Source organism: Hippoglossus stenolepis, chromosome 6 (assembly GCF_022539355.2).
Source record: "Hippoglossus stenolepis isolate QCI-W04-F060 chromosome 6, HSTE1.2, whole genome shotgun sequence".
NCBI lineage: Eukaryota > Metazoa > Chordata > Actinopteri > Pleuronectiformes > Pleuronectidae > Hippoglossus > Hippoglossus stenolepis.
Window position 1 is genome coordinate 27,803,585 of NC_061488.1, and position 18,427 is coordinate 27,822,011.

The 18,427-nt window shown below is 40.9% G+C and overlaps 1 protein-coding gene across 3 annotated transcripts in view; it reads left to right on the forward strand.

Moving 5' to 3' along the window:
• Positions 1 to 18,427, forward strand: part of vps13d (vacuolar protein sorting 13 homolog D) — a 104,577-nt gene that overhangs the window by 22,981 nt on the left and 63,169 nt on the right. For 2 of the 3 annotated variants that reach the window (XM_047340312.1, XM_047340311.1), the window contains exons 12-21: positions 2,342 to 2,531; positions 3,189 to 3,371; positions 7,066 to 7,196; positions 7,338 to 7,380; positions 11,604 to 11,783; positions 12,223 to 12,353; positions 12,437 to 12,569; positions 12,685 to 14,952; positions 16,004 to 16,155; positions 17,154 to 18,209. In XM_047340312.1, the coding sequence (XP_047196268.1) occupies positions 2,342 to 2,531; positions 3,189 to 3,371; positions 7,066 to 7,196; positions 7,338 to 7,380; positions 11,604 to 11,783; positions 12,223 to 12,353; positions 12,437 to 12,569; positions 12,685 to 14,952; positions 16,004 to 16,155; positions 17,154 to 18,209 (4,467 nt within the window). The remainder of the gene's footprint in view (positions 1 to 2,341; positions 2,532 to 3,188; positions 3,372 to 7,065; positions 7,197 to 7,337; positions 7,381 to 11,603; positions 11,784 to 12,222; positions 12,354 to 12,436; positions 12,570 to 12,684; positions 14,953 to 16,003; positions 16,156 to 17,153; positions 18,210 to 18,427) is intronic. The other variant, XM_047340313.1, reaches the window with a different exon arrangement.

The following is an 18,427-nucleotide window of genomic DNA, read 5'->3' on the forward strand; positions in this document are numbered from 1 at the left end:
AACCCTTTTCTGGTCCAAAATGTGACCACATTTTCTCAGGAGGCTAAAATTACCTTCAAGTGGGTAGATATGGCATCTCTACAGATGGAACTTGTTGATCTGCAAGCAAATGTAGTACTGAAAGAGCAGTGTGGAGTTAGTGATGCTGCCAGCTTCTGGCTACAGACTGTACCTGAGAAAGTTTTCCCTGGTCTCACTAAAGTGGCAGTACACACCTTGACGATGTTTGGCTCCACATACAGTTGCGAATCAGCATTCTCAACACTTAACATTATTAAGACCAAATACCGTTCAAGAATGACTAATGAACATTTACATGCCTGTTTGAGAATGGCACTGACCCCATTCCTCCCAAGGTTCAAAATACTAGCAGAGAAAGCTAAAGCCAATTTCTCCCACTGAATTAGGGAAGTAGGCATACAGACAATAGGCTACATGTGAATGAACCTATGAAAATAATTTCTTGTTACTTTTTCTAAGAAGTTTTTGCTTCAAGCTTTAAGTGGTTGTTAAGCTCAGTTCAACCTAAAGCACTTTATATGTTTGTCTTTGAGGATGTTACATCTTTATGGTTAAAAGGAATGTAGGCCTATATGCAAATTCCAAGACAAAATGTTTATTGCACTTTGTTTTATGTTTGTCCAGCATAAGCATTGTATTTTTGCCAGTTTGTGTTTGATTTTGTATTGTTACAAAAGCAACCTTGTGCAATAAAAATGTTAATTAAACTGATTTAGTCAGAGCCCATATTTGTACGTCTCTAATTATCCGGACCCCAGAAGGGGAGGAGGGTTGATGTCTGGACCTCTTGCAATTTTAGTTGAAGACCCCTGGTATACGCAATATGTTCAATATTAAAAAAATTTTAATAAACAGACAAACAGTACTTTGTAGGCAGTGTGGGCGGGACAGCGTGCCTTAAAGGGATAGTTCACCAAAAAATGAAATATCACTCATTATCTACTCACCACGATGCCGATGGAGGGGTGGGTGAAGTGTGTGAGTCCACAAAACACTTTTGGAGTCTCAGAAGTAAATGTTGTTGCAGCTAAATCCAATACAATTGAAGTCAATCGTATCCTCTTCTTTAGACGTAGTAAAACAACAGCTTAATTGCAGATAAATTAGGTAGGAGAAACACTGTTGTTGTGGCCTGGCAAATTTTCTAAGCCAACCCACGGCCCCAGAGCCGCATGCGACACACAGTGAGACCAGAGCTTGTTCAAGTGAAGAAGCCGGTCAGCGACTTTGTTAAAGAACAGTGGAAACAGTGAAACACAGAGTTTCTCTGGTCACAGCTGCTCAATGATCAGAGCAGAAGCTGCAGTTGGTTTTTACCGAGCTGGAGTTTCTGTGTCCTCCTTTACTCTGATCTGCTCTCACTCATCACTAGTTATCAGGACGTGATCAGTACATGAAGTAACTTAGTGTTTGTTTGATTCGCTCCAGAGTTTATGAGACTGCATTTACACTTCATGAAAAATGACTCGTCAACATGTTGTGCTCAGTACAACACGAGACGTGACGCTCACAGTCAGGACTCAGTGTTAAAATGAATGGAGCGACACGCAGACATGATCAGACAGCATCGATTACTAACTAAATACATGATAGAAAGTTTGTCACCTAAATCATCCCAATAAAAAATGGAACAAATGACCGTGAACTAGTTCATTTTAAGTGTGAACAGGCAAAACACTTGAGTATAACTATATATAAAACTTTATAAGCTGTGTTATCAAATATGTTTCGCGGCTCCAGACAAATTTAATTTGATGGAAGAGGGGGCAAAATGGCTCTTTTGATAGTAAAGGTTGCTGACCCCTGACCTAGACCAACACAAAGGCAGACTCAATTAATGTTGCAAAAATCAAAATGCAGTGTGGTTCAGAGGAGGGAGCTCATCTGAATACCAGGATGAGCAGGTCTTTTATGTTCTATCTGAGAGGTATTGGTATCTGAGAGGCTGCCACCACTTCACTGATGTCCTCCAGCTCCACTCAAACTTGCAACACAAGACAGGAGACACACATATAAACACACGCTGCTCTGGTAAAATTTGAAATCAGTGGACTTCGTGGTTCGGCCCTTTTACCCACATGTCCGGTCTACACTGAATGGCGCGTGGTGGCTGCGCCACAGTTCTGCTGCGTGTGTGCTCCAAGCATCACTTAAATTCCTGTTAACTGTGCTGCTTTCAATAATTCTTCTGTTTGTAAACTCAAAAAATGCACATAGATCACTTTTCACAATCAGTCTTCAAACTTTCAATGATGAAATTTGATTTAATAGTTTCTCATAGTTTCATTACATGTTCACCATCGTGTGTCTCCTCTTCCAGAATGTGCGAGAGCCCAGCAGCGACCCCCTGCCCTGTTCACCCACCACATCTATCCCTAAGAGTGGGAGCTCAGGGATGATTCAGTACTTGCAGTCATGGTTTCCTGGCTGGGGAGGCTGGTATGGAGATTCCCAGGACCCAGACAGGCCTGAAGAGCTGCTGCCAAGTCCATCCTCATGGGACATTCTAGGTTAGATACTTACTGTATCTCTGTCTGGTACCAGTGAAGTGCTGACAAGATTTTTAATCTATCTTTTGGCATTTTAGAGGCTGTAGCAGAGGTACGACACAATTGGTTTTATTTCAATTATCTATTCTCTTAAACTAGATCAGGGATTTATTGAAATTCTGAGAGCTAAAGAAAACGTTCCAAATTTCATAATGTCTAACTGGCATTATGATTCAGTGCAATATTTATTGAAATATTCGAGATATCAATGTCTGTGTGTAGTTAACAACAGTACAAAGTATAATGTATACAAGTTGATGCAATGTATATAAGTATAATGAAATAAGTATTGTCAGATTTCCTGTTGAACTAGAGGGATTCTAAATTAGTTATCCGTTTTCTTCTTTTTGTTAAATCCGTTTCCATTAACCCTTAACCCCTTTCCCAAATCAGTCAACCAGATTTCTAATTATTTCAACACATTGATCTCTTAGTTTCCTCGGCCGCCAAGCCAGTGCTGCAAAGACTAGAAAAGCATTGCCGGTTAAAATACATTTTTTGGCAATTCTGAATAATAAATTAGATCTTTGTCGTTGCATATCTGTATTTATATCTGTGGTGTTGGTTGCAGGATTATTAATTGTACGGACTGCTGACTCTAAATAATTGCTTCTCCAGCAGAGACAGAAGACTTGTTCGATCCATTGGAGGACTCTCACACACTTAACAGCTTCACCAGGCGAGACCACCTGTTTGCCCGGCTGGAGTTCTTACTGGAGAAGGGTGGAGTCACGCTCTTTCACCAGGACAGGAGAGGGGACAGGCCTCATGAGAGTGGGGTCATCCAGTTGGAATTCTCAGGTACACATGCGTCAGGGATTTTAAGTTAAGTGGTGTGCAAGTATCTTTAATTAAATCTTGCTGCTGTTTTAATGGGGATAATCTTCAAATACGACCATTGTCCTTTTTGCACACACACTCGTGAACACATTTTGATATAGGCAATGTGCAAACAAAAGTTTAAACAGGGTGACAGACCAGAAGTATGAAATTACCCATTTAAATAGTCAATGTTGTAATTTGACAGAAAACATTCTAACAGTAATGGTAATGACAGAAGCCTTATGTTGTGAGGATCCAGCTCATGTCCCAGGACAGTCAGAAGTGTAATAGATGTCATGTGTCACAGAGCACATAAAATAATTAACAATATTTACAACATTCATGAGAAAAGACAGCATCCAATATAAATGGAGAGGTGTATAATTGTTTATAGTTTTTATACAAAACAAAAAGTCCGACAGAGATGAAGGTTATAGCAATTAAAGTTGTACGGTGTTGTCCGCACAAAGTACCACCCTGATTTGTCACACTCCTTTCACGTGACATTTTTCCCAAAAAATTATATATCAACCTTGACTGCCAGTGGTGAATTCAACATAGATTAAAAATTACAAGTGTTGCTGACCTTTACTGACAGTTTTATTTTTGCCATCAGTCCAAAAATTGTCTCCACAACCGCCTATTCAGTCAACTTGATCAGATCTGATTGCCTCTTTGAGGTTCTTAGATAAGATAAAATTCCCTTTTTTTTCATCCACCAAGAAGATAATGTGGAACTTGGTGGAAGGATACGATATGGATCATGGAAGAACCCATTACTTTTTGGGGTGGATCTGGAGGTGGATCCAGGGATTTTCCGATTCTTAAACATTGTGTTTTTTCCCCGTTTTACCAGGGTAAATCTTCATTTTTTTTTTTCAACGGGCACATTTAGGGAACTGATATCAAAGACTGTGTGAAATTTGGTGCAGCTTGACTGAATTTAAGGTGACTGTTGAGCCTTGGCAGAGGTATGCGCTCGACAGGGTGCCATCCTGCTTTGTGGCACTTTTTGCATACTAGCTTTTGGTTGTTAACAACTTGTTCCTGATGATCTGCGTTAAATGTAAAACATCTCTGTGCACCAGTTTTTGCTTCTTTTTTCTCAAAAAATCTAAATGGACCTGTTGCCTCAACTATACTTACCACTGAGTTTAATGTCAGGCTAGAATGCTTGTAGAGTTATGCTGCTGTCATCAATCTAGGAAGAATCACATCTCCAGTGCCAACTACATGTCTGATACCTTTGGTACAGTACTGTAAAAAAACAAGTACCGTCAGAATTTCAACATCAACTCTGTTAGTATTAGTTCTCATGATATCACTATTTGTGAACTTGAAATCATAGTGTTATTGATAAATGTCATCTCTACACCTATAAATAAACTGAAGCCAGACTCAACAAAAACAACATAATACACAATATGCTAATCCTGCAGCCTTTATCGAACTGCTGAGCAATGCTAAACCTGCCGCAAAAATGTAGCCTCATTCACTAATATGTGCGAAGAAATGTTCTTACTCTCTGCAGAAAATATGTGCCTGCGCAAAATCACCGCCGGATTAATGACACGTGCGCACCAGCTGATTTTGTTCTCACCACCATGTGTATGTTTGTGAATCAGAATCATTCTAAATTGACAGGCGCGTGTCCGCTATCTGCAATTAGCATAGTGCCACGCCTCTATTTCTCCATGTAAGGACATCCGTTTGTCATGAAGAGAGTGGTGTACTGAACAGTTGAAGTTATTAGAGATGGCCCCAAAAGGTAAAAAACAGCAGAAATTGAAACAATTGCGTCGGAGGTGGAAGCCACAAAAGACACACTTTTCTGCTGCGTATCCTTAAAGAGTGACGATGTTTACAAAATATAAAGCCTGCTGCTATAACTGAGGCGCTGAATGCTGTGCCCTGCACAGTGCTGAGCACTAGAGCTGTGGACATTTGTCCATTCTAAAATAAATCGCGACATGCCTCCGCTGAATAATTATAACACCGCTGCTTAAGGATCAGGACAGACGCACATTAAATGTCCAGTCGTCCTGTGTCATAGTCTCTGTCGGAGTCTGCTTCCTCCCTACTCCCTTTCTGACCCGGCTCACTTAACACTTAAACAAATACAAAATAAAAACACCATCACTGATCACAAGTTATTAGGACATGTACAGGACTGATGTTTAGTTTGTGTTTGTTTGATTCACTCTAGAGTTTATGAGACACGTGTTTTAACTTCATTGTTGCAGAAGAAGTGACGACATCTTTATCCAGGAACATATGAATTCAGCAGGTTTTTATAAAGATCAGTTCTAAGTGTGATGATTAGAGAACGTCAGAGGAGCAGAGTCACTTGTTGACCAGCGGAGTAATGCGCCTCAGTGCAGTGGTGCAGCCAAGTGGGTGGGGGGGGGCACCTCCCAGCTCCTGTCCCAGTTGTGGTGGGTTTTTTTCTCTTGTGTAGGGGATGAATGATGATGAACAAAGGACTAAGCTACCAGTGCCCCAAGTCTACAGCTAATTAGCCAAAAGACAAAAACAAATATAGTTAACTTGTGTCTTGCTAATGTAAAGATTTAGGGCATACAGGCTTATGTACTGTACCTAAGAGGAGACACTACAGGTGAATACAGTCAATTTTAGGCCAATAAACAATTTAACGAAAGTCAGAACTGTATGAACATTCTCATATACTCTATTGTAAACTATCTCAACTGGTATAGTTGAAGATTTTAATTATGACATTAAATGATGAGGATGAAAGGGTGTAAATTTGATGCTTATTTAATACATTTGGTCAATGCATTAATAAATTAAATTGCTGTTGTCTATTAAAGACCTTTTTTAGAGTTTTAATATATTATGCATTTAGTGAAAAGGGTGTCTGTTTACACTTTTCTAACTCGCTCCCACAGTCACATTTCTTAACTCTAACTGATAAAAAATATATCTGTTTTCGGCAAAGTCTTGGGATTGTGTTTTTATTGTAGAGATAGGACTTATAGTTTTTGAACAATAGCGATTTGTTCTAGGACTGCGCTAGAGCATAGATTTCTCATCCCCAGTGGGGGACACACAGGTGCGAGTAATTAGTGAGATACACACACAGAGCAGGAGGGGAGTTGAACTGTTTATTATAATAACCTTCACAGCTATCCATCAGTATTGTGTTTATCTCAGTTGGTTGAAATGATTGAACAGTGAATAAGAGGTTGTGGGTTCAAAACCAGCTCTGGGCTACATGTTTATTTATTCTATTCTTTTTTACTACTGCTGCTAAATAGAAACATAATGGGTCCTCTCTCTCTCTTATAGAGGCTGGATTTAAAAAAATTTCAAACAAATAATAGCACCCAGGTGGTAAAAAAGACCGGCAGCAAACACTAGGCACACATTCAAAATTTCATGGGAGGAATATTCTAGTTTTCTAGTTTAACATACACAAAATGAGATACTCTACACTACAACTTAAAAATAACGATACAATTATAGTATATCATAGTGACCTATGTAAATTGCCTTGAGATAATGTATATTATGAGTGGCGATATACAAATACAATTGAATTCAATTGGTAACATAATACAATTTAATTTACATTTTAGTGATATTGCACTGGGCTATACTCTTTTTTTGTATACTGTAGTTGTTACAATGGACTATAACCACATTTCCACAGGTGTGAAGGTGACTCTGGAGTCTCTCCCTCGGTCCGAGTCCTCCCTGCTGTCTCTGAAGCTGGGGGGTTTGTTCCTGAGAGACTTGACCACTCAGGACACCATCTTTCCTGTTCTGGTGTCTCCGAAAACGGTAAGCAGTGATGGCCAAAGATGGGCAGTGAGTTCACAATATGAAAAAAATTTGAATTGTACCTCCTCAAGTACATTATATTTATAATATTTTTTACTTGATGTTCTATCACACATTGAATTTATTATCTGTCACTTGTAGGACACCACTAATCAACCATGTGGCCAGTCCTGCAGTACCTCTGGTAAGATTTAAGTTTTCTGTTTTTGAAAATTGATGTAATAACATTCTCAATTTAAACAACATTAATTACTACTTTCAATGATCTTGTGACCTCATGTTTACCTTGTTAAGCTGTCAGACATGTACTAGTCTACTGTAGTTGTTGTGCGTGGCTGTGTGGGTCGTCCACTTACCAGACGGGTGGTAATTTGTTCACCTACTCCTTAGTCTATATTCTAAACTGTTGATACTAAACCCCAAATTTCTCCTGATGGCTGTACCGACAGTGTATGATTGTCATGATAGAAATATGATGTGCATAGAAGCAGCGTATGAATGTACGAGAGTGGGTGAGAGCAATTTATATTGTAAAGTGCTTTGAATGGTCGATAACACTGGAAATGTGCCATATATATATATATACAGCCCTGCTCACCATTATTGGCACCCAAGACATTTAAGTACATAATGTGGAATATCTCCTGAAAAAAATGAATCAAGTGAAATAACTTTTTTCTATAGAGAATTCGTGTTTGATACAAAAGAGCAAATGATAAACAACAATTTAAAACAATAAACAATGGGGGGGAAATAGAAAAACTTAAAGCTTGCTGTGTCACTGATATTGGCACCCTTTGCTGTAAATCAGTATGGAAACACATTATGACTCACCTGTGGTAAATCACAAATGAGAATCACCTGTGATAAATTGTCTGTGCCCATGTGACATTAATTAGCCAATGAATGATGACTTCCGTGTTTTAAAAAGCCACCTGTTATTCCCTGTTCCTTTGTCACAATGGTGAAGACAAAGGAACTGTCTGAGGACATCAGAAGGGCTATTATTAGCATACATAAGACCTCCAAAGGGTATAAGGCCATCTCCAAAGACCTTGGTATCCCTGTTTCAACAGTGCGTAATGTTATTAAGAAGTTTGCCAAGCATGGAACTGTCAAGAACCTCCCTGGATGTGGGGGGAAGAGAAAAATTGATTAGAGAAGTCTTCGAAGGTTGGAAAAAATGGTGGAAAAAACACCACGTCAAACATCCAAAGACCTGAAGGCCAACCTGGAACAGTCTGGGGTCATGGTTTCAACAAGTACCATACGCCGCACACTAAACCAAACAGGGCTTTATGGGCGAAGGCCAAGGAAGACACCATTGCTGAGGAAAAGACATAAAAAGGAATGACTGATCTTTGCCAAAGAGTACCTGGACAAACCGCAGTCCTTCTGGGAAAATGTTCTGTGGACAGATGAAACAAAAATAGAGCTTTTTGGCAATGCACACCAACAGTTTGTTTACAGACGGCGCAATGAAGCCTACAAGGAAAAGAACACCCTACCAACAGTTAAGCATGGTGGAGGATCCATAATGCTGTGGGGCTGCTTTGCTGCATCTGGTACTGGAGGCCTTGACCGTATCACAGGAATCATGAAATCAGAGAATTATCAAGAGATTTTAGAGCGAAATGTCCTACCCAGTGTAAGAAAACTTGGTTTGAGTCGAAGATCATGGGTCCTCCAGCAAGACAAAGACCCAAAGCACACATCCAAAAGCATGCAGGAATGGTCGAAAAGGAAAAAATGGACTGTTTTAAAATGGCCAGCAATGAGTCCTGATCTCAATCCGATTGAAAATCTTTGGGGTGAGCTGAAATCTGCTATTGGGGAAAAGAACCCTGCAAACGTTCAAGAGCTTGAACAAATTGCAAAGGAAGAGTGGGAGAAAATACCAGCTGAGAAGTACAAGAAGCTTATAGATGGCTACAAGAAACGTTTGGAGGCTGTCATCACTGCCAAAGGGTGTGCAACCAATTATTAAAGAGGGGTGCCGTTATTGCTGCACATGATGTTTTTTCTGTTTCTTCTTTGAAATTACAATATGCAAGTTGAAAAAACTATTTTCTTTGTTAAATTGCTTTGGACCTCCAATTAAAAGATCCTGATGATATAAATTTGGTACATTTCCATTTATTTCTGAAGATATTGTACAGGTTATGCAAAAAATGAAGGGGTGCCAATAATGGTGAACAGGACTGTGTGTGTGTGTGTATATATATATATATATATATATATATATATATATACACATACACATACACACACACAGTCCATTTTGTATGGAATATTTTATAATTGAATAGAGATACTGTAGAGATACTCATTGTTTTATTGTTTGGCAACATTTCTGCCCTGCTGGAGGCATTTGTAAAAATGTTTGAAATACACTCATCATGGAACTGAACCAGTTTTTTTAATCCATTTCTGTTATTTGGCTCTTAATAGATACGATCAGGGGCGTAGCACAAGATTTTGGGCCCTATACACAAGCAGGCTCTGTGGGCCCCCTTCCTCTCTCGCTTCATAATGTCCCTTATGCATATTTAAAAAACAATTATACAAATAAGTCAATTGTACAAATGAATATGTAGTGTTTGTTAGGGTAGTCGCTAATGAACAATACATACCACATTTAGTATAAATAAATTAGGGCTGTCAAATGATTACATTTTTCAGATTAATCACAGGATAGCTGTGATTAATCACGATTAATCCCCATTTCTAAATGCCCGAAAAATCAACATTTTCTATGTATATTGTTGTGGGAAAGGAAAGATAAATGACAGAAGGCTGATATATACATTTAACATTAGTTTTTTTTATTGATGACAAGTCCAAATGATAGTTATTAAGATTGAAAAATAAAATCAAACTAAAACAAACCACACCATAATTACATCTGGCTGTCTCTTTGCTATGCCTCTGAGCAAACATAGGATGATGTTATTTAGATTTTTTTTTTTTTAAATCAAACTGAAAGATAACTTTTATCCTAAACAATTGGGGCATCTTAGCCTTTGCTCTTTTTTAGAAAATATAGGATGGTTGAATAGAACTTTTTCTTTTCTTTTTTAAATCAAACAAACAACCAAACCTTTACACAATTAAATGTGAATGTGAAATCTGAATCTGAGCCCATCTGTAGAAGCAGTGTTGTGCCAGTTCACACTTACAAAGAACGATTTCCAAGTTCAGTTCATGCAGATGAAAATGAACTAGTTCATAGTTCATTCTCTAGTGTTTCTGTTGACTGAATCCATTCATTTGTTTTTTAAATGTTTTTATGGTGAAATATTGTGGAAAATGCAATCTGTATAGTACTGGTATTTATTTGAGTGCATAGGACTACTTTTATACAAGGAAATACAGATACAAATACAGTGATCACATCCTGAGAAAGGCTATAGTTATATTAAAACTTCAGGGGAAGGGCAATAGGCTCTCTCTGTCTCTCTTGCTCACCCTGTCTCTGTCTCTTGCTCGCTCTCTTGCTCGCCCTGTCTCTCTCTCACACACACATTTATGTCCATCTTCAAGATAAACCCTCTGTATAAACTCAGCTGTAGCTCTGCGGCCGATCATCACCCTGTGTGAAAACAACTAAGTAAGCTATTTTATTTAGTTGCCTTTATTGTGAAAGGTTGATCAGTGAATTTGTGTTTCCTGTCATCTAAGCAGTGGATCTTTATGGGACTTTATTGTGAAGGGTCACTAGCAGAAGTGGTTGCTCTTTTTGAGTGGGATTTGACTAGATGTGGCAAAATAAGCGGACATGTCCAGGTTCAAGTCTGCATTCTTATTTTACTATGAGCTCTTAGTAAAGGGGAATTAACCCCTCAGATTCAACATCAGACAACTGGAAATCAGCGACACACAAATGCGCCGCAGCCAGTGTGACCCTGTCGTAATAAACTGTGTCGTTACTAGTTGGGCTCACTCACCTTTCTGTGAAGAGAAATCTGTTAAGAGTTGTCTGCCCTCCGTTTCCTTTCTTTCTCTTTCATTTTTGACTTTTCTTTTCTGACTCCCTGACTTTACATATGCTTTCCTGAGTGGCATTTTGAAAACCACTTCTCCAGAAGTCACTCACTCACTTCGATTGTGTGCATAGATTGTATATAGATTGCATGCAGCAAGACTAAATCATTTGTTTGTAGGGGTGAGAAAGGTGACCTCAGGAAGCCTATTTGAATACAAATTTCAGTCAATCAATTTATTCAGCAAGTTTCAGCCATTTTCATTAAGTACTTAGATATTAAATTAACAAGATTAATAAAAATAAAAAATCATTCAAGCTTTTTCAAGGGCCCCCCTCCCTCTTGCGGCCCCGCAAAGTCAGTCCCACTTCCCCCCCACTATGACGCCACTGGATACGATGTGTGTTTTCTTTTGTGTTTTCAGGATGCAGTGCAGAGTGCTCATCGTCTCCAGTGTTTGAGATGATTTATGAGCATAACCCAGCAAGGTGCAAGTTTGAGAGAAGACTGGAAGTGAATACTAGTCCATTGAACATCATCTACAACCCGCAAGCAATCAAACAAGTTACAGAGTTCTTCTACAAAGGAAGAGTTCACACCTCAGGTAGTAAAAATCTGATCCACCTGTGTGTGTGTGTGTGTGTGTGTGTGTGTGTGTGTGTGTGTGTGTGTGTGTGTGTGTGTGTGTGTGTGTGTGTGTGTGTGTGTGTGTGTGTGTGTGTGTGTGTGTGTGTGTGTGTGTGTGTTGGGGGTCATTGCCATTATCTGAAATGTGCCCGTTGTCATTATTACGCTGTTGTCATGATTGACATCACTTACATTGATGAATCCCAGCCGCCGCTGCAACAGAGCGTTGGTCACCTGTTTATTCAAAGTTTATTAATATTGAACTGCATCTTGGGGTGTTAATAATACTCATGCCAAGTGTGAAGCCGATAAGATGAAAGGTTCTCAAGATATGCAAGCCACATACTGAAAGGCAGACTGAGATTTCTGGAATTATTAGACAGATTGTAGTTTAAACCTATTTCTTTCATCCACAGGTTTTGGCTATCAGTCAGAGTTGGAGCTTAGAGTGGCAGAAGCTGCAAGGAGACAGTACAACAAGCTGAAGATGCAGACAAAGGCCGAAATTCGACAAACCATTGACCAGCTACTTGTGGGAGAGTTTATTGTAAGAGATATATCCTTGATGGTGACATGAAATAATTGTCAGTTTAATAATTTCTAAATACAACTATTGTGTTTGTTTTCTAGGAAAACAGTAAGCGCTGGACTATGAAATTGGACATTTGTGCACCACAGGTGATTTTTCCAGATGATTTCCAGTCGAGGGACCCAATGTTAGTTGTTGTTGATTTAGGCAGGATTCTCCTCACAAATTCTCAAGGTAAAATAATCAGCAATTTAACGAAAAATTACAAGTACACACCCAAATATCATTATTCCTCTGCCTTGAGGTTTTTAATCAAGCTCATACTTACTGTTATTAATTTTCTTTGAAGATGACAATAAGGCCAGCACTAAAGCTACTCAGCCTGAAAAGGAAGACATGAGTGATGATGAGTACCAGACACCCCTTGCCACGCCACCAGAATCTCCACCACCTGAGCCAGACATTTCAATGAAAGCACAATTTAGAAGTCCTGATCTTCCCAGCCTTAGGTCTCCTGAATGTACACAGGCCTACAGCAGAAAGCTGTATGAAAAATACTCTTTGTCCTTTAAGGACCTGCAGATAATGGTTGGTCGCTATAAAGACAGCTGGAAACATCTTCAAGAGAGTGAGGTAGGCCCCACTCATGTGGTGGAGAAGTTCAATGTGCTGCTACAGCTTGAGCAGAGACTGCGTTATACATCAGACCCCCAGCTCCCTGGGGCTGTGCTGTCAGGAACCCTACCAGACCTCAAAGTCCATATCAACCTTGAGAAGATGACTGCCCTTAGGAGTTGTTTGGCTAGGCTTAGCAGCCCAGCTGTGAAGGAAGGAGGTAAAAGTCAAGAGAGAGACCCAAATATAAGGTCTCCTGACCTTACACTCCGTCATGACAAGATCTTTCAGAGAGAGGACAGCTCCTGGAAGCTGCAGGGTTCAGCTAAGAACCTGACACAGAGTGTGATGACTTTAGAGCAGCACACGCGAGAAGTCCTCGTGGAGTCCCGTCTACTCTTAGCTGAATTCAACATTAACTACATGCAGCTTGGTGTAGAGAGTGATGGCCGCTACATATCTGTTCTTAAGGTATTTGGCACAAATGCTCATTTTGTCAAGCGGCCTTATGATGCTGAAGTCTCTCTGACTGTCCATGGTCTTCTGCTTGTGGACACTTTACAGACTTATGGCTCAGACTTTGACCTCCTTGTGGCTTCTCATAAGCATCTCAGTTTTGACATACCCACGGGCAGCCTCAGAGAGAGCCTGCCCTCAACCCCTGTAAAGTCCCCTGATAGCAGGTCTCCCGAACATCAGTGCCACCATACTGAGTCATCCTCTGGTATGCCTGTAGATAGAATCTCTCCCTTCAGTTCACTTTTCAAGGACCAGGAGGCCCTAATTAAGCTTGAGTACCAGTTTGTGAGCTCAGACTGCCCCTCCATGAACCTGGACAGCTCCCTTCAGGTGACAAGCATTCAGGTCAACAACCTGGACATCATTCTCAACCCTGAGACCATGGTGGAGTTACTGAAGTTCCTTCAGAAGTCTTTCCCCAAAGAAGAACGTATATCAGCGGCACAACATCATTCAACACAGCCCCACAGTGAAGAAGAAGAGGTGACATATCAGGCCACATATGACCAGAACAAAGAGCTGACTGTAGAGATTCACCGCCTTAACTTGCTTCTCCTTCGGACCGTGTCCACTGGCACTGTCCTGGTTGCTGAGAAGAAAGGGCTTAAGATTGCTACTGCCAGCATTACTAGCACCAAGGTCAATGTGTCCATGGGCAGTCGGTTGGACATCAATGGTTCGCTTGGGTCCATGCAGTTGGTGGACCTGTCCCAGGAAGGAGGCAAAAGCCAGTTTGTGGTCAGCATTGGCAATGTTGAGGATAGCTCCTCAACTCTTGGCAGACTAAAATTCCTTGCTGATACAGGAGGTTCTCCCTCAGAAGCTTTGTATTTTCACCTCATGGAGAAAATGCAAGGAGAATGTTCTTTGCAACTTCAGATGGCATCCTTGCACTATAACCACTCTGCAAAGTTCTTGAAGGAGCTCAGTCTGTCTGCTAACGAGGTAGAAGAAAATTTCCGCTCCATGTTGAGAAGTGCTGCCACCAAAGTGTCAACGGTTCTAGCCACCAAGACGGCAGAGTACAGCGGTATGGTTTCACTCTTTGAGACCCCCTCACGGAGAACTCGAGCTTACAGTCAGAGCTGGGCTTATCCATTTGAGGATGAGGAGGATGTTCCCATGGATGAACCTGAATCAACCTTAGACACTTTCTTGGTGAAGCTCAACCTTAATATCAGCATTGAATCCCCAGTTGTATCTATTCCACGAAAACCTGGGCACCCTGAGCTATTGGTTGGTCATCTGGGAAGCATAACAATCCAGAATTTTGTCACTGGGCAAGACTCTGAAGGAGAGAGGTTGCAGGTTTTTGTCAAGGATATTCGGCTGTATTCACTCAACATGAGTCATTTGGTTTTGAGGAGGCAACCCAGAGGGGATATTGCTGGCCCGATGTCACCATCCTGCAATGGAAGCATCAGTCAGGATGAACCACAGTTTACACGCCATGACTTCTTTGAATCCCTCAGTCGAGGAAAAGGTGAGAATATTACAGATGTTCAGGATGGTTGCATTTGGAATTTTAGCTTTAGGCCCAATCCCATTTCATCCGTTGGCCCTACCCCTTAGCCCTTCCCCTTCGTTTTGCCCGTTCACGTGTAGGGGTAGGCTGTCCCAATACCTTTTGGGATGGAGGTTTAGGGCCGAGGGGTAGGGCTTTATAACCCTCGAAACTGAGATTTTTCCGACCTCACTTCAAACCAAGGGTTACTCAGAATGCCTTGCGAATTACCGGCAAGCTGGGAAAGAGAACCACAAATGTAGTATTTTCTCCATTAATAGGGATTTAAAAATTACGATAATGATTGTAATATCATTTCACTGTATTATGGTCACTTTTTTCACAACAACCTTAAAACAAAAGATCGCGACCACTGTAGCGTTAGCATGCTAGCGATTGTTTTTTTGCATGATAGTCCTGTATTTTCACCTAATTTCATGTCACTTGATTGAACCCGCGTATAGCAGCGATGTTACTGAACTTATCTGCTCCTCTAATAACAAAGCATCCTGGAAGGGTTGCCTACAGACCACTGCTAGCAACTGAAGCTGTGTGCTTTTGATTCATACGTGAAATAATGCAGAGCATCCAAGCTTTTCAATTTCAAATGTGATTGATTCTCCGCATTAGCATAGCTGATATTTGGATATTATAGGTTTGTCACTTTAGTAACTGCAAATAATAGCATTGGTTTATTTAAGATCTCAATAATGTTATTACAATGACATCCCCGGCAAAACTGTCTCGTCTTTTTACATCGACGACTACTGATGACGTGTCGGGTTTCCTTGACGACTACTGATGATGTAACGGCTTCTTGAAGGGCTGTCCCAATTCGTAGGGGAAGATTTCAACCACTACCCCTTGTGACTCTGTTTCAAGGGCCAAGATAACTCTCGAAAACAAAGAGTAGGGCCAAGGGGCGAAATGGGATTGGGCCTTGGTGTGCATGGGAATGCAAATAATGCAGATATACCTTTTTATATGCAACTTGTTGCACAAATTTCACATAATTTGTTTTCTTTACCAGCCTTCCATATATTGAAAGACACCACCATACAGTTCACCCTGGAGAAAGTTCCAGTTGACGAAGACACTCAGTTTACCTTCCTCACCACAGAGGATCCCAGCAGGAGCTCAGGGTTACTAAGAATCGAGGGCAAATTCGTCAACCCTGTCCAGGTATACATAATATCAATACTGTAAATTCTTAGCTAGACGGTAACATGGTTCACACTTTTAGTCCTCCACACCACATTAAGAGGGTATTTAGACAATGGTCATGTCTCAAATCTTAGCAGTATTTATACAGTGGAGACTGCCTATAGTGATCAACCATTTATATGGATCAAAAAGCTTGGGACAGAATCTCGTTCCCATACAAATGCTGTTTAAATAATTTGGTTATAGTGATAATTTGGGGTCTTTAAATATTATCCCCACTCTCTCCCTAATTCCAGTCTTTTCTGTGTTGTTATTTTCATCACTGTTAACCTACTGTTAGTAAGGATCAATACTTAAAGGGATATTTCTCCCAAAAAAGAAAATGCACTCATTATCTACTCACCACTGTTGTGACGGAGGGGTGGGTGAAGTGTTTGAGGCCACAAAACACTTCTGGAGTCTCAGGGGTAAACTTTGTTCGAGCAGAATCCAATACAATTGAAGTCTATGGTGAGTCCTTCTTCAGACGTAATAAAACAACAGAAAAGACACAACATGCCTCCATACTGCTCGTGTGGTGTCATCCAAGGGTCCGCAAGCGCTGACATTCATATTCGACCTCGAAACAAGGTAATTTACACCGGGTTTATGGCCTAAAAGTCCACCAAAAGTGGCGAAGCTAGCAGACGATAGCACGTCCGATAGCCTGTGAGTGCACCCCATTGGAAGATATGACTTTTCAGCTTAAAGCACGGTGTAAAGGACCTCATTTCGAGTCTAATGATGTCTGTAATATAAGCCTGTTTTTACCTCTAATTCAAATAAATACAGACGCTGAGAATTCAAAGTATGCACATTTGATTACATTGCAAGTCTGGAGTCTTGATTTGGCATACAATTTGGATTACAATACAATCAGCTAAAACTAAGTGAAAATGTAGCTGCATAGGGCTATTGAAAGACATTTTTGATGTGCGGTTACTAAGTTTCATTTATATTTGACTCTGTGGTTATAGGTTTTTCTGTGCAAGTCTGTACATGAACAAGTCCTACAGACACTGGACAATTTGTTCCTGAATGAGGAGCAACGAAACACCCCCAGCCAACCGCCCACACCACCACCACCAACTCCTTCTTCCACCAGACCTCACCGCTTTCCTGACCCACAGGGAGGGCTGTTTGCAAGGGACCCTCCCCATTCCAGTTTTTCCCACTCGTCACTTTCCTCTCCTTTGCCTCTACAGTCTCGCAAATCTGCTCTTCACTCTCCTTCATTTACTCAGCTTAAAGTCACATTACACGTTGCAGAATTGCAGGTCCAACTCAGTGCTGACCTGACCCAGGGTTCTCAGGGCTTAGTCAGCCTGCGCTTCCAAGATCTAGAGGGAGACTTTACCAAAGACCATCCTCACTTACTGGCAGTCCAGCTAGCTCTGCGCTCACTGCTAATGGAAGACCTCCTGGAACAGAACCCTGAATCAAAGTACAAACATTTAATAGTGTCTCGTGGAGCTCCCAAGCCCTCCACCTTCAGTCCAAAGGAGTACCTTTCTCAAAGTTGTCCATCAGCAACCAATGCCCTGTACCCAGACATGCCTCGCTCACTGCCTGCACACATGGAAGAGGCCCAGAATGTCTTCCAGCTATACCAGAGGCATCCCAGCACCCCTTCAGGAAGCAGTCGCAAATCAAAGAGGGACCCGGACTGTCCAAGCACTCCACCTCCCTCTCCTACCCATCATACACCTTACCCTAAGCAACCCCCAAACTTTGACGACTCACTAGTTCATATCAATGTGCTGCTGGTGGACCAGAACCACCCAGAATTCAAAACACGATATGGCAGTGTGGGAAGAAGCGTGGATGTTGACTTCAACTGCCTGGACGTTTTGATCACACTTCAGACCTGGGTGGTTATCCTGGACTTTTTTGGTATAGGCTCCACAGCCAATAATCATGCAGTTAAAGTCTTCCCTATGTCACCCAAACCTGTGCCCGGACACCCTCTGTATGAATCAGACATCCGTGAGGAGGAGACAACAGAGGCCGTCAATACTAAAGTGGACCTAAAGGTAGGTCACTATACCAGGAGCATTTTAGAATGGGGTACCTTTCAAAAATAATCAATATATGTACATACAGTATACATGCATGTATTTTATGAAAAAAGGGTTACTCTGGGCCCTATCTAACGCCCTGTGCAAAGCAGTGCTATTGGTTTAAAAGTTATGTGTGGTCAGGGACATTGTGAGACATTGATATGCTATATTTAGGCAGTAGATAGTGCTTT